The 16,011-nt window shown below is 40.6% G+C and overlaps 1 protein-coding gene across 1 annotated transcript in view; it reads right to left on the bottom strand.

Moving 5' to 3' along the window:
• Positions 1 to 14,637, bottom strand: part of CPN1 (carboxypeptidase N subunit 1) — a 62,382-nt gene extending 47,745 nt beyond the window's left edge. The window contains exon 1 of the mRNA XM_074233165.1: positions 14,359 to 14,637. Within this exon, the coding sequence (XP_074089266.1) occupies positions 14,359 to 14,581 (223 nt within the window). The 5' untranslated portion in view covers positions 14,582 to 14,637. The remainder of the gene's footprint in view (positions 1 to 14,358) is intronic.
• Positions 14,638 to 16,011: the final 1,374 nt, after the last annotated feature.

Below are 16,011 nucleotides of genomic sequence, written 5' to 3'. Positions count from 1 at the left end.
AGCCAGGTGGAGCAATGGATAAAATGCTCATCCTAGAATCAAAGAGACTCTGGTTCACATCCAGCTTCAGACACTCATTGTGTGACCTCAGGCAAGTCACTCAACCCTTGTGGGCCTCAGTTTCCTCATAGTACTATAGTGAGTAAAAATGATGCTGAGATAGTTTTATCTGGGCAAGATATTTTAATAACAGCTGAGTTTGCTCAACTTATTAGACTAGCAATAAACAAGAATTTGGATCTCTTTTGCTCTCTCCCCTTCCAGCTCCCTCCCCTCCTTCCTATCTCTCTCTCAAAGATCCCTAAAGTGAGGACTAACTGATCTTTTAAACTCAAGTACATCTTCCTTCTGATTGACCTCACAGTAGGACCTTTAGACTTCTCCCCACAAAAGTAAAACAATTTGAACCAGTAAGTGGGTTGGCCTTCAGGTGTGGACTATTAGGTCTCTCTCTGACAATTAAGAAATATTACTTGCGGGGAACAATTTATGACTAAGGAAGAGTTGGAGAACACTAAAAACCAATTAGATGATTTCGATTACATTACATTAAAAAGCTTTTGCACAGATAAAACCAATGTAATCAAGATCAAAAGAAAAGTAGTAAATTGGGGAACAATCTTTACAATTAATGATTCTGACAAAGGACTCATTTCTAAAATATACAGAGAACTGAGTCATATTTTTAAAACAAAAAGCCATTCCCCAATTGAAAAATGGTCAAAGGATATGCAAAGGCAATTTACAGATGAAGAGATCAAAGCAATCCATAGTCATATGAAAAAATGCTCTAAATCATTAATTATTAGAGAAATGCAAATTAAAGCTTCTCTGAGGTACCACCTCACTCCTCTCAGATTGGCCAGTATGACCAGGAAGGATAATGATCATTGTTGGAAGGGATGGATGTGGGAAATCTGGGACACTATTACACTGTTGGTGGAGCTGTGAACTCATCCAACCCTTCTGGAGAGCTATTTGGAACTATGCCCAAAGGGCAACAAAAATGTGCATACCCTTTGACCCAGCAATACCACTACTGGGTCTATACCCTGAAGAGATGAGGAAAAAGGGTAAAAACATTACTTGTACAAAAATATTTATAGCAGCCCTGTTTGTGGTGGCAAAGAATTGGAAATCCAGTAAATGTCCTTCAATTGGGGAATGGCTTAGCAAACTGTGGTATATTTACGTCATGGAACACTATTGTTCTATTAGAAACCAGGAGGGATGGGATTTCAGGGAAACCTGGAGGGATTTGCATGAACTGATGCTGAGTGAGATGAGCAGAACCAGAAAAACACTGTGCGCTCTAACAGCAACATGGGAGTGATGTTCAGCCTTGAGGGACTTGCTCATTCCATCAGTGCAACAATTGGGAACAATTTTGGGCTGTCTGCAAAGGAGAGTACCATCTGTATCCAGATAAGGAGCTGTGGAGTTTGAACAAAGTGCAAGGACTATTCCCTTTAATTTGGAAAAAAAAAACAGATATCTTATTGTCTGATCTGGTTACCTCTGAGAATTCTGTTCTCTTTAAGGATATGATTTCTCTCTCATCACATCCAATTTGGATCAAGGTACAACATGGAAACAAAGTAAAGACTGATGGAGTGCTATCTGTGGGGTGGGGGTGGGGGTGGGGGGAGGGAAGCGAGATTGGGGGAAAATTGTAAAACTCAAATAATATTTTTAATAAAAAAAATTACTTGCTGGATGGATATCAATTACCTCTAGTAATCTTTACGACAAAGCAAAACTACCCCAACCAAGATCTTCCCAGTTAGACTTCTCTTTTGAGACCAGGTTACCCGTAACCTTACAGCCAAGGACATGAGAGTATTCATGTAAGGAAAGGCCCAGTCCACACTCAGGGTTCCATGTTAAGCTGAAAAACTAGTAGATGCTTCTCGGAGGCCAGGAATGTTCACCTTTCTCACATTTAGACTGGGAGGTCTCCTCCAACTAGGCTAAGAGAGGGGGTTTTGACAAAATAGGGAAAGGGATGGATTGCAGAGAAATATTAATTATCAAATGATATAGCATAATATTATTTTCCTCAGTATGGTAATTGTGAAGATTAAATGGAATAATATTTGTCAATGGCTTAGTATAGCCTCTTTGAGCATGGAGGTGGTTCAATGAATAAAACAACCACCCCAGAGTCAGGAGAACTGAATTCAAATCTGACCTTGGCCAAGTCACTTAACCTGATTTGCCTCACATCCAGGGCCATTCTCCAGTCATCCTGATTCATATCTGGCCTCTGGACCCAGATGACTCCAGAGGATAAAGGGAGTCTGGTAACTTAGCACAGCAACCCCTCACTGAAATACAATTCACTTGCTTATCAAGGTGTCTTTGAGAATAAAGGGCAAATATCAATCATCACTATATAAATGTTACCTCCTTCTTCCTCCACATTCCTCTCCTCTTCCCTCTTCTCCTTATATAATGTCACCTCTAGTATCTCTAGAAAATCATAAAATCTCAGTTTAGAAGGACCTTGAATGAGATCTGGAACAATACAAACCTAACCAAGAATCTTGTCAACATTATCTCCTATATATGGTTATCCAACAACCTCCATTTGAGCCAATTATCTCTCTTTTTTTTTTTTTTTTTGCAAGGCAACCGGGGTTAAGTGTCTTGCCCAAGGCCACACAGCTAGGTAATTATTAAGTGTCTGAGACCAGATTTGAACCCAGGTACTCCTGATTCCAGGGCTGGTGCTTTATCCACTATGCCACCTAGCTGACCTGAACCAATTATCTCAATGAAATTCCTCATCCATTCCTTTAAAAAAAAAAAAAGAGCCAGTTCAGCCTTTTTTGCCTTATATCAGGTTGTCTGTGACTTGACTATATTTTCAGGAACTTGGGGAAAACTTTGGACTCAGCTTGCTGGAACTTCTTATGTAAATTTCAACAATTTTTGACCCTCCATCTATCTTCCTAACTTTTCTCATTATTTTCTATTTCCTTTCAAGGTACAGAAGATATTTTAAAACCAAATGCTAACAAGTTATAAAGTTAGTTCCAAATGATTTACAACCACACATAGTCTGCCAAGACCAAGAATCAAGAATTTCTTCAAAAACTTTTGGTCTCTCTAAGGAGTCCTCTTAATATAGAAGGAAGGAGGGAAGAAAGTAGGAAGGAAAGATAAGGATATGTCATTGATAAAAATCAGAGGGAAACGTCATCTATTTTAACTTTTATAAAATTTAATCCTTATTTTTCCTTAAATTCTACAAAATAGTACCCCAAAACTTACTAAGATATTTCAGAAGGGAAGTGACTTCCTGGAAATTATCCCAATTGATCCCATTTCTGGGAGCCAATTAATGTCAACCAAAATTAATCAACTTCTAAACTCTGGATGACTGGAGCTGAACAGAGAAGGCAAGAGATAGGAGAGTCAGGAATCAAACATAAGTTTCATTTCAAAGTGAAGGAAACTGCTTGTAAGCCAGGAGCCAAATTAGATAATGGGCTGGGGCCCTGCCCCTAGTGGGGGAACCTGAGGTAGTGTGGAGTATCTCATTACTTATGGTAGTAGCTACATAGTGAACTGTAGCCCTGACAATGAGGGCTAACAGTAACAATATTCATTTAATTCATTATAGAGCTTCATGATAGGAACATGGATGCAGCAGGTACTTGTCCCAACTCAGAACACCTGTACTGGACAAAAAAAATACAATTATTGCTATGCCAAGCTCATGGGGGCAAAGCTTGACTCCTGGTCCAGTTTGTAGAGAAGCTTTGAATGCTTAGCTAAAGAAGTTTGTCCTCTCTTCAATGATGAATAGGTAGTTTGGAAAAGTCACAGTTCATGATGCTGAGTGAGATGAGCAGAACCAGAAAAACACTGTACACTCTAACAGCAACATGGGGGTGATGATCAACCCTGACGGACTTGCTCATCCCTTCAGTGCAACAACCAGGAACAATTCTGAGCTATCTGCAATGGAGAACACCATCTGTATCCAGAGAAAGAATTATGGACTTTGAACAAAGACCAAAGACTATTTACCATCAAATTAGAAAAAAAAAGCATTATATTATTATGTAATTTTACTAACTCTTACTTTGTTTTTCTTTCTTAAGGATATGATTTCGCTGCCATCACATTCAACTGAGATCAATGTATAACATGGAACCAATATTAACACTAACAGAATGCCTTCTGTGGGGAATGGGGGGAGGGAAGCAAGAATGGGGGAAAAATTGTAAAACCCAAAATAAATAAACTCTTTCTTTAAAAAAAAAAAGTCACAGTTCAAGTAAGGTAATTAAAGAAAAGAGTTAGAAAGATTATATGGACATTGATGTGAAGGCTATATCAGGAAGGAGAAAAAATGGAAGGTAGGGGAAGAAAGTCAGCTAAGAGTTGCCTTCCTGATAGTGTGAGTATAGAAGACAGTTTACCAAGTTAACTCATGACTAAGTACTACTACAGACTACAGCTCTGGGCTAAAAAAGAAAATTGGGAGTATAAAACAAATATTTAAATAAAACTGTAATTTAGAAAAGAACAAAAAACCCTCAGTAAACTATCTTTAGTCATCTTTGTGATCTTGTTTGGGTTTCCTTGACATATGGACTGAAGCAGTTTGCAATTTCCTTCTCATTGTATAGATGAGGAAACTGGATTGATTAAATGACTTATCTAGGGTCATACAGCTAAAAAAATCTGAGGTCAGATTTGAACTCGAGGGAAGATATGTCTTCTTGACTCCAGGTCAGGACTCTACGCACTGAACCATCTTGTTTCTCTTCTAGTATAATAGAGTTCCTTTAAAACTGTCATTGGTGGGCAGCTAGGTGGCACAGTGGATAAAGCACTGGCCCTGGAGTCAGGAGTACCTGGGTTCAAATCTGGGCTCAAACACTTAATAATTACCTAGCTGTGTGACTTTGGGCAAGCCACTTAACCCCATTGCCTTGCAAAACCCACAAAGAAAAATTTTGCCCAAAAGGCAACAAAAATATGCAATACCCTTTGATCCAGCAATACCAGTACTGGGTCTATACCCTGAAGAGATGATGAAAAAGGGTAAAAACATCACTTGTACAAAAATATTCATGGCAGCTGTTTGTGATGGCAAAGAATTGGAAATTAAGTGAATGTCCTTCAGTTGGGGAATGGCTTAATAAACTGTGATATATATATATATATATATATATATTTATATTTATATGTGATGGAACACTATTGTTCGATTAGAAACCAGGAGGGATGGGAATTCAGGGAAGGGAAGCCTGGAAGGATTTGCAAGAACAAGCAAGATAAGCAGAACCAGAAGAACATTAACAACAACATAGGAGTGATATTCAACCTTAACAGAGTTGCTCATACCAACAGGGCAACAATCAGGCACATTTTTGGGCTATCTGCGACGGAGTGCCAATTGTATCCTGAGAAAGCATTGTAGAGTTTGAACAAAGACCAAAGACTATTACCTTTAATTAAAAAAAAAGTTATCTTATGTAATTCTGCTATATATCATACACCTTAAGGATCTGTTTCCTCTCCCATCACATTCAACTTAGATTAATGCATACCATGGAAACAATGTAAAGACTAACAAACTGCCTTCTGTGGGGGGTGAGGGGAGGGAAGCAGGATTAGGGGGAAAAATTGTAAAATTCTAAATAAATAAAATCTTTCCAAAAAAACCCTCCAAAAATTTTTTAAAAACTGTCATTAAGATCCTAAAGTATACAAACATGCAAAATCTTGTTTTACATTCAAACTCCTCATAATCTAGCCACTAGCCCCATTCAATCTCTTCACACCTTATTTGGCACTGCCACCCACCCCAATTCCTCCACATTCAATTCAGTAACAGAGGCTTCCTTTCTGTCTTTAAAGACACTATCAGAAGATACTTTATCTCTGGGCTCTGGAATGCTCTTCTCATCTCTTACCTCCTGGCTAAAATCCCATCTCCTACAGAAAACTTTTCCCCAATTCCACTCATTTCCAGTGCCTTCCCTTTCTTAATTAGTTCCTATTTATCCTGTATATAGTGTATGTGTATTTATTTGTCTCCTCTATTAAGGCTGGGAGCTCCTTAAGGGCAGAGACTGTCTTTTGCTTGGATTTTGTTTTGGTTTTTTGTAGTATTGTACACCATGCATGGCCCACAGTAGGTCTGTAATAAAAGTTTATTGACTAATTGACTAAGTAAACAAGTGATTTTTTTTTCTGGACAGGTGATTTCATTAGTTTAGGTAACTCCCAATGAAGAAACTTGCCATTCTAATACAGCTTGGAAATAGCTTTGCAACCTGAGTTTTGCTTTAGAGGCAGATAAAGGATAAATATTGGAAATAACCCAAGATAAGAAGTCATATTTCCTTGGTTTCCATTGCCACTACAGCACTCATTGGAACTTCAAATCTCTGAACCTCAATTCCCATCTATTAGGGAATGGTTGAACAAGCTGTGGTTATGAACATAATGGAATATTATTGTACTATAAGAAATGACGATTTCAGAAAAACCTGGACTTATATGAATTGATGCTGAATGATGTGAGCAGAACCAGGAAAACAGTGTATATATAGTAACAGCAACATTGTGTGATGACCAACTATGATAAAACTTAGCTCTTCTCAGGAAAACAGTGATCCAAGACAATTCCAAAAGACTTGTATGTAAAATGTCATCTCTATCCAAAGAACTACAGAATTTGAAAGCAGATAAAAGCATATTTTCACTTTAAATTTTTTTCTTCTTTGTCATGGTTTGTCCCTTTTGTTCTGATTCTTAACATTTTTTATTCTTTCTCAATTTCATGTAAAAACAATGAATATTTGTTTTTTTATTTGATTTCCGAATCGTCCCCTTTTCTCCCCTCCTTAAGGTGGCAGGCAAACAATTTGATATAGATTGTATGTTAACACATGCAAAACATTGCCAATTTAGCCAAGTTTCAAAAGAAAAGATTCACCTCAAAAAAAAAGGCGTACTCAAGACTTCATCATTTCTTTTTCTAGAGGTAGGTAATATTTTTCATCATAAGATAGTGAAGTCAATCACAGTTGATCATCATACAGCATTGCTGTTACTTTGTTCTGCTTCTGCTCACTTCCCTTTACAACAGTTCAAATATGCTTTCCCAGATTTTCTGAAACCATCTTGTCATTTTTTAAAACACAAAGGTACTATATCACAAACACATAATCACAACTTGTTCAGCCTTTTCCCCAACTGATGGGCATCCCTGTGAATTCCAATTCTTTGCCATCACAAAAAGAACTGCTATAAAGATTTTTGAACAAATCTATCTTTTTCTCTTTTCTTTGATCTTTGTTCCAAATTGTGGTCCAGAAGAGTTGGATCACTTCATAACTGGACCAACAGTGCATTAATGTCCCAGTTTTTCTGTATCCCCTCCAACATTTGTCATTTTCATTTTCTATATTAGTCAATTTGACAGGTGTAAGGTTCTACACTTCAGAGTTGGTTTAATTTGCATTTCTCTAATAAAGTGATTTAGAACATTTTTTCCAAATTAGTATAGAATAACTAATTTCCTCCATCTGAAAACTGCCTGTTCATAGCTTTTGACTTTATCAAAGGACTTGTATTCTTACAAAACTGATTTCTCTATATGAGAAATGATCATTACATTTCTCTCTATACCTTTGTGATTTGGGGTAATATCTACATTATTAGTGAAACCATGAGTCATATCTAAGATGCTCCTTCCAAGTTAAGATTCTCCCATCTCTTCTTAGCTCAACAAACTCAACTATTTTCAATTCTTAATCTTCTATGATTTCTCAGTTGCCAGTGACACTATTGATCAACCACATCTTTAGATTCTGTCCTCCCTTATTTAAAGTCAGTAATGCATGGCTGTTTGCTCCTTTTGGGGGGGGGGGGTCACTCTAATTCTCTTCAGTTCTCTAGTTGTCCTCTTTAAAGGCTCAACCCTCAGGTACCTGCTTCCCTCCTGATCCATCCCCTGATTCCCATGATTTCAATTACCTTCTGAATGGGGCTCATGTGAAAATCTAAACTCTAGGTCATTCCTTTATACTTTGTCCAAATAGCTTTCTGCAACTAAATTACTCTGGATCAATTCTATATTTCATGATCCCTCAGCATTTCTCTACACTTTATACTCAGTGATCTTGGAGCCATTCACAATTACTCCATTTTAGAAAAAAGTCCTGCCTCTGGTTTAGGTTATTCAGGAGTTAGCTGCCAAGTATCCTTTGGCACATGATAGCAGTTTTCTAGAAAAAAAGTCATATCCTTGACCCCATTGCAGGTCAACTCACAGAAGAATCAAAGTTGTAGTTAGGCTCATTCTCTAACCCTACTCCCATCCCAACCAGTTAAGCTTTTGGGTATCTGACCTCCAGTAAGGCTCTCTTCATTTATTTATTCATCATTCATTTATTCATCATCCATTTACTAATTAAGCTCCATTAACAGCAAAGTTTTATGCAAGAGGACTGGAGAGCATAAGAATGGCTTACTCTAATAGGAATGCTAACAGAATGGAATATGCCAATCAATCATCAATCAATCAGTCAACATTCATTCAGTACAGAGCACTGAGGCACTGAGTTCAAATCCTGCCTCAAATACTTTCTAGCTGCGTGTGACTCTGGGCAAAGTCACTTAACCCTTTTTGCCTCCATTTCCTCTTCTGTAAAAAATTGAGTTGGAGAAGGAAATGGCAAAGTACTCCAATATTTTTGCCAAGCAAACTCCAAATGGGGTTGAGTCAGATAAGACTGAAAATGATTCAAAACAAAAAGTACTGAGGATATAAAGAAGTAAAAGGCAGTTCCACCCTCAAGGAATTTACATCTGATGATGAAGACAACAAGCAAACATGCACACAAAGTTAAATTCAGGATAAAAAGGAAATACTTAACAGAGAGAGGACCCTCAAATTAAGAGGGGTCAAGGCCTATAAGGAAGCCAGGGAGGTCAGTAGTCTGAATGAAGACATGGGAAATAGCCAGAGAAAATGAGGGCAGTATACAGATAGGCCAGCCATATTAGACTGAAGGATATGTGTTAGGGATTAAAGAGGAAGAGGACTGGAAAGGTAGGCAGAGACTAAGTTATGAAGGGTTTTAAATACCAAACAGAGCATTTTATATTTGTTCTTAAAGACAGTAGGAAGCCACTAGAATTAACTGAGTAGAGGGTGATGTGATTGGACCTTCATTTTAGGAAAATCATTTTGGTGGCTAAATGAAGACTGGACCAGAGTAGAGAGACCTGAGACAAGCAGAACCACCAGGTGTGAGGTGAAGAGGAACTGTACTAAAGGAGAAAAGGGAGTTTAGAGAAGAAATGTTGCAAAGGTAATACTGAGAGGCTTTGGGAATAAATTAGATGGGAAAGAAGGGAATGAGAGCTAGTAAGAAGTCCAAGATGAATCCTAGGCTGGAAACCTGAGAGACTGAGAGGAAAATACACTAATAGGGAAAGAAGGAGCCTTTCCGGAAAAGATAATGAGCTCTGTTTGGAACACATTGAATTTAAGATGTCTACTAAACTCCTAGTTCAAGATGTCTGAAAAACAGTTGGAAATTCTTTTCATTTTTTGGTTTTTGCAATGCAACTGAGTTAAGTGAAGAGACTGGAATTTCAAGTAGACAAAAGGACCCAGGAAAGAACCTTGAAGGATACCCCCAGTTAGAAGGCATGATTTTGAAGAGGAACCAGAAAAGAAAAGGAGCAGTCAAATTGGGAAGGGAACTAGCAGACAGTAGTGTCCTTAAAAAAAAGAGAGTATGTGTCAAGAATGAGAGGTTAGATGATCAGTGTCAAAGGCTGCAGAGAAACCAAGGAGAAATGAAAAAAGACCATGGATTTGGCAACTAAGAGGTCATTAGTAACTTAGGAGAGATCAGTTTAAATAGAATAATAAAATCAGAAGCCAGATTGGAAGGGGTTAAAAAGAGTGAATTTTATTTTGGCATTCAAAACCCTTCATAACCTAGTCTCCACCTACCTTTCCAGTCCTCTTACACTTTAATCCCTAACACATATGCTTCAGTCTAATGTTTTTGGCCATTTCCTATGTCTTCAGTCAGACTACTGACCTCCTTCTCTCTGACTTCCTTATAGTCCTGATTAAAATATCTCCCCCCCCCCAATACATTGTTGATGGAGCTGTGAACTCATCCAAACTTTCTGGAGAGAAATTGGAATTATGCCCAAAGGGCAACAAAAATGTGCATACCCTTTGATCCAGCAATATCACACTACTGGGCCTATACCCTGAAGAGATGATGAAAAAGGGTAAAAATATCACTTGTACAAAAATATTCATAGCAGTCCTATTTGTGGTGGCAAAGAATTGGAAATTTAGTGAACGTCCCTCAATTGGGGAATGGCTTAAACTGTGATAAACGTTTTATGTCATGGAACACTATTGTTCTATTAGAAACCCAGGAGGGATGAGAATTCAGGGAAGCACGGAAGGATTTGCATTAACTGATGCTGAGTGAGATGAGCAGAACCAGAAAAACACTGCACACCCTAACAGCAACATGGGGGTGATAATCAACTTTGATGGACTTGCTCATTCCATCAGTGCAACAATCAGGGACAATTTTGGGCTGTCTGTGATGGAGAATAGCATCTGTATCCAGAGAAAGAATTGTGGAGTTGGAACAAAGACCAAAGACTGTTACCTTCAATTTAGGAAAAAAATCTATTATCTTCTTATGTAATTTTGCTGTCTTATACTTTATTTTTCTTCCTTAATGATATGATTTCTCTCCCATTACATTCAACTAAGATCGATGCATCCCATGGAAACAATGTAAAGATGAACAGATTGAGGTGGGAAGCAAGAATAGGGGGGAAAATTGTAAGACTCTTTCTTTAAAAAAAAAAGTCTTCCCCCCCAACCCCTTTTAATTCAAGGGTCTTCCCTCTGTTAATTATTTCCTTTTTATCCTTAAGTGACTTGTCCAGGGTCACACAGCTAATACAGATGGCCTTTTTAAAGAGTTAAGCTACAAAAGGAAGGAGAGAAATAGGACAGGATCAGATGCAAGGGTCAAATGAGGGTTTTTTGCAGGCAAGAGAAGACTTAGGCATGCTTGTTGCTAAGGGAGGCACTGGGCAATTGCCTAGTGGCAGAGAAAACCCATCTTAAGTTGTGTTTGCATAAATTTGCACTGGCCACATCAGAAGGGCTGTGAGATTTTCTCCATCTTAGTTTAACAGAAAGTATATAGGAAATTGAAGCATAATAAAGCTTGATTATTCCCAATCACCTAAGTGTATGAGAGGTTGGACAAGATAGCCTCTAAGGTCTCATCTATCTTTAAATCTACAAATCATTCTGGTAATAGTGGAGTGGTAGAAAGAGTAAAATAACTTAGAAAATAACATGATGGGGATTGTGTTTTGGTAGTAGAAGTAGGAATAAAGAGGATCCCATAGGTATTCTGGAGTAGTAATGAATTTGAAATGATAGATGAAAGAATAAGGGATGTTGAAGTTAGAGATGATTTGTCCTTCATTCTTTTTGTTTTTTAGGTTTTTGCAAGGCAAACGGGGTTAAGTGGCTTGCCCAAGGCCACACAGCTAGCTAATTATTAAGTGTCTGAGACCGGATTTGAACTCAGGTACTCCTGACTTCAGGGCCGGTGCTCTATCCACTGTGCCACCTAGCCGCCCCTGTCCTTCATTCTTGAAGGGTGTCCAAGTAGAAAGGTCTTTAGATAGATGAGATGGACATGTCCTGGAGATAGAGATTTGGGAATAATCAACATCGAATGACTATGCATGTAGTGCATGGATGGATGGCCAGTGGAGACCCGCTCTTTAGCTGCCAGCCCAGAGAAGAGTCTGAGGCAAGTAACGAAGCTGCTTTGCTCCCCAGTTCGGAGGAAGCTTGTTTTCTGACTGTTTTCCAGTCTTCTTCACAAAGAGCAGAGGAGGAATCTTTTTTGACCAGCTGTGATGCTAGAACTGAGCATGTCCTCATTCAAAGGAGCATTTTTCTCCTTCCTCCAGGTCAGTCATGAACAGTGCAAAGCTTCCGAGTGGAGAAAGGAATCTCAGGCTTTACAAGCCCCCTCCCCCCATGCCAAACTCCTAAAGCACAAGCAAATGGTTATGACTTTATAAACCTCAAAAGGTCAGAAATAACCAAGCACAGGAAAGTCCAGGAGCAGGAGTCCAGACCAGGATTTGCCAGAGGCAGGGCATGGAGGGGGGAGGGATGCTCGTGCATCTGTACTAGATCTCAATTCTCAGCAATTATCCCTTTGTAAATGCTAATTGATGTTAATTGGGTAAATGAAACTGGGGCAACCAGCACCGAGGGATGAATAGTGGGAAGAAGAGACTTAAGAGGGTTTAAGTAGATTGCTCCTAGCTTCTTTTTTGGACCTACACTGGGGAGGTAAAAAGTCAAGCTCAAGGCACAGGAGCCCAGGGAGTCAGTGGATTAAGTGCTACAGAATCTTACTACAGATAATTAAATAAAGGATCTCATCTGAGCTTCAGCACAAGTCCAGGCACGACAGGGATTTTATTCCTATTTTACACATTAGAAAAACTGAGGCTTGGAAATAGCAAGCATATTTACAGCTATATGCTCCAAAAATGGCTTTGGCTCAATGAGGGAAAGAGTTCAAAATCAAAGCACCTTAGAATTGGAAGATTTCTATCTCAATGACAATGACTCTACCAGGCTACCAGTGAGGGCTGAGGACTTTAGAACGTGTTTCACAGAGAGTCTCACTGGGAAATGGTGGGGATTGTTTTATGTGTTTTATTTTTGGGGTAATGGGATAAAATGACTCGTCCTGGGGTTCACAACTACTAAGTGTCTGAGGCTTGAATTTGAACTCGGGTCTCTTCCCAGTTTCCTGGATTGGGGCTCTATCCACTGTACCACCTAGGTGCTTTTAAGATTTTTGAATTCAAGATCTATAAAACCTAGATACTTCCTGCCAGATGAACAAAATGTTCAAGCTTCTCTTCCCCTTCCCCATCAGGCATTTAATGGTTTTCTTTATCCTTTTTCTCCTTTCCTTTGCTTTCTTCTTTTCTCTCTCTTCCCTACTCCCAGCCTTGCTTATTTTCCACTCCTTGGCCTGGTCTCTAGTTCTTTCCCTTCATTTATTCTCTCCAGTATAGGGCTCATCTTTTACCTAGTTAGCCCCATCTCCACCTTAACCCTCTAAGAGACTGCCCTATTCCTATTATGAGCAAAACAAAAGCATATGGTTCGTTTTCATCTGGACTAGTTCCCCCCATCTCCCCCAATCTTCCCTCAGAAAGAAGTCCCCTATTTGGCTCATATTCCCTGTACTATAAGTCACCCCCTCTCCACCTTAACCTCCATTCAGAAAAGGTCCCCTCTTCCTAGGATGAACTACCACAAGATTATGCGGCTCATCATTACCTGGACTAATGATCCCCGTCTCCACCCTAACCTTCTCTTAGACAAGTCGCCTGTTCCTATTATGAATGATAACTAAAGTATTGGGCTCATTTTTACCTGGACTGGTTGGCCCCAGCCCCATCTCCACCCTGACCTTCCTCAGAGGACAAGTCTCCTTCCTACTGCAAGTGTGAATTACAACACAAGTGCATGGCTCATTCGGACCTGGACTGGTTAGCCCCATCTCCCCCCTTATCCTGCCCTGTTCCGATTATGGATTACAACAAGGCAGAAGCTGGGGACTGAGCTCTGGAAGCTGATTGCAGTTCAATGATCGTTGTTTGAGGCTATGGGGCGGGCAAGTCAGTTTGTCCTTTGGGTGGTGTGCTCCGAGCAGCGGGCTTTCCTCCTAATTGCCACCACCCCCCCTGCTCCCATAGTTTATCATACTGGCGGCTTGGCTTGTCCCATTAGACTTCGAGATCACTTGGCCTGAAGTACAGAAAAAAGGGCCTTCCTTTTCAAGCTTTTCTAAAAAGGGTTGTTTATTCCTCGCCCCACCCCGTGCTCTCCCCTTCTCCCCTGTGCCCGGCACTGTCACTATCTGCCCCCAAGATATCCAAGAGCAGTGGGAAGGTTTTCTGTAAAGTCAGAGAAAGTGGGGTAGAATAACCGTGCTTCGGCCCGAGGAAGTCAGAGCAGGACCGAGGGAGGGTCTGGAGGAGCGAAAGCATGGAGGGATCTAGATGTGGAGGTCGGGTGGAGTAGCTGGGGGATTGTGTGTGTGTGTGTGTGTTGTGTGTGTGTCTGTGTATGTGGTGTGTGTCTGTGTGTGTGCCTCTGTGTTTGTGTGTGTGTGCCTGTGTGTATGTGGTGTGTGTGGAGGGCATTGTTTGGGGGCACGTTCCTGCCCGCCCACTCCTCCAACTGGTACCAAGCACCTAGCCGGGAGTACTCACAGAGCTCGTGCATGCCGGGGAAGTCGCTGATTTCCAGGGCATAGAGATGTCTCCCCTTGACGCTGCGACCGATGCTGTAAACTTTGGTGATGTGGGGACACTCGTTGTGGACCTTGTATAAGGTCCGCATGAGCTCATCATAGCGGTGATGCTGGAACGTCACCGAGGCCACCCCGGTCAGGAGCCCGAGCAGCCGGAGCAGGGCAGGGAGCCGGGCCGTCATCGTTCTTCTCCAGCGCCCGACCGCTCTTCCCGTCCGAATCCCCGGACACCCAGCTTCCCGGCCCTAAAGAAGGCAGGAGGGGAGTTCAGGCCCGCCTTTTAATCCCTCCCCCACTCCAGGTTTGGGATGACTGATAGATGGGAGTGACCCGACCAGATCTCCACCCCCTCCAGATCCCCAGGAAATGTTTTAAGAGACTTTTCCCCTGACTTGGATGGTTTCACTGATTCTGGTTCATTGATTAACTGCAGTGTAAACAGGCTTTTGGAGCTGCTCAGAACACTTTGACTCCTGGAAAGTGGGGGTTTGGGGGGGGGCAGGAATTTGCCCTGTACTCTACCCTACCGCTCCAGTGATTGCATTAAAATAGCTCAGGAAAATGACTGTTAAAAATGACTCTATGGGGAAGAGTGGGAAGTGGGGAGATGGGTCAGGCTTGTCATTTCATTGGGGTGGAGGACTCCCAATGTGGGAAATTTTTTTAGGGATCTAAATAAGCAATTCATCAGGAAATTCTCAGATCCTTGGACCCTAAGCCCAAGCTGGGAGGGAACTTCGAGGTCCTGGAATCAGAATCTGAGAATTGGAAGGAATCTCAGTGACCCACATGGACTCCTTACTCCACACTCTGCAAATGGTCATCTAACCTGAAGACCTCCTAGGTGAGGGATCCCATTTCACTTCGGGACAACTTTACTGGTTCACATTGATCTCTGTAGCTTCCAAACACTACTCCTTATTCATTCTGTTGCTCTAAGACCAAACAGAGGGGCAGCTACTGGATAGAGCACTGGCCCTGGAGTCAGGAGGACTTGAGTTCAAATTTAAGCCCAGACACTTAATACTTACTTAGCTGTGTGACCTTGGGCAAGTCACTTAATACCATTTCCTTGAAAAAACCATAAAAAAAGACCAAACAGAACTAATCCAATCTTTCTTCCAAAGAATGGCCCTGAAGGTACTTCACACTACTTTATGGTTTCCCTGAGTCTTCCCTCCAGGCTAAGCATGATTTCTTCCTTCATTGGACCATCAGCTTGTTCAACCTGATCTTCAAGCAGTTGTTTCTATACTTTGTTGTTGAAGAAATGGAAACTTAGAGAAGTTAAATGACTTATTCAATGCCTTAGAAAAAAATCCAACGTTAGAGTCCAATTTTTCTGATTTCATGTTTGGATGTGGTACATAATTTGCAGGAAGAAGGAGAGAAGGAAGAGAAAGAGGGGAAGGAGGAAGAGAGAAATGAAAGAGCAAAGAGCAGGGTGGAAGAAAGAGGGAAGAAAGGTGAGAGAAGGGAGAAAGAGAGAAACAAAAGAGAAAGAAGGAAGGAGAGAAGGAAGAAGGGGAAAAGGGAGAGCGAGAAAGGAAGAGGAAGGAAGGAAAAGAGAAAAGAAGAAAGGAAGGAGGAAGAAAGGAGGGAAGGATAAAGG

Source organism: Macrotis lagotis, chromosome 4, assembly GCF_037893015.1.
Source record: "Macrotis lagotis isolate mMagLag1 chromosome 4, bilby.v1.9.chrom.fasta, whole genome shotgun sequence".
In the NCBI taxonomy this organism is placed as follows: domain Eukaryota; kingdom Metazoa; phylum Chordata; class Mammalia; order Peramelemorphia; family Peramelidae; genus Macrotis; species Macrotis lagotis.
The sequence above is the reverse complement of the archived record's forward strand: the minus strand, read 5'-3'. Positions and strand labels throughout refer to the sequence as shown.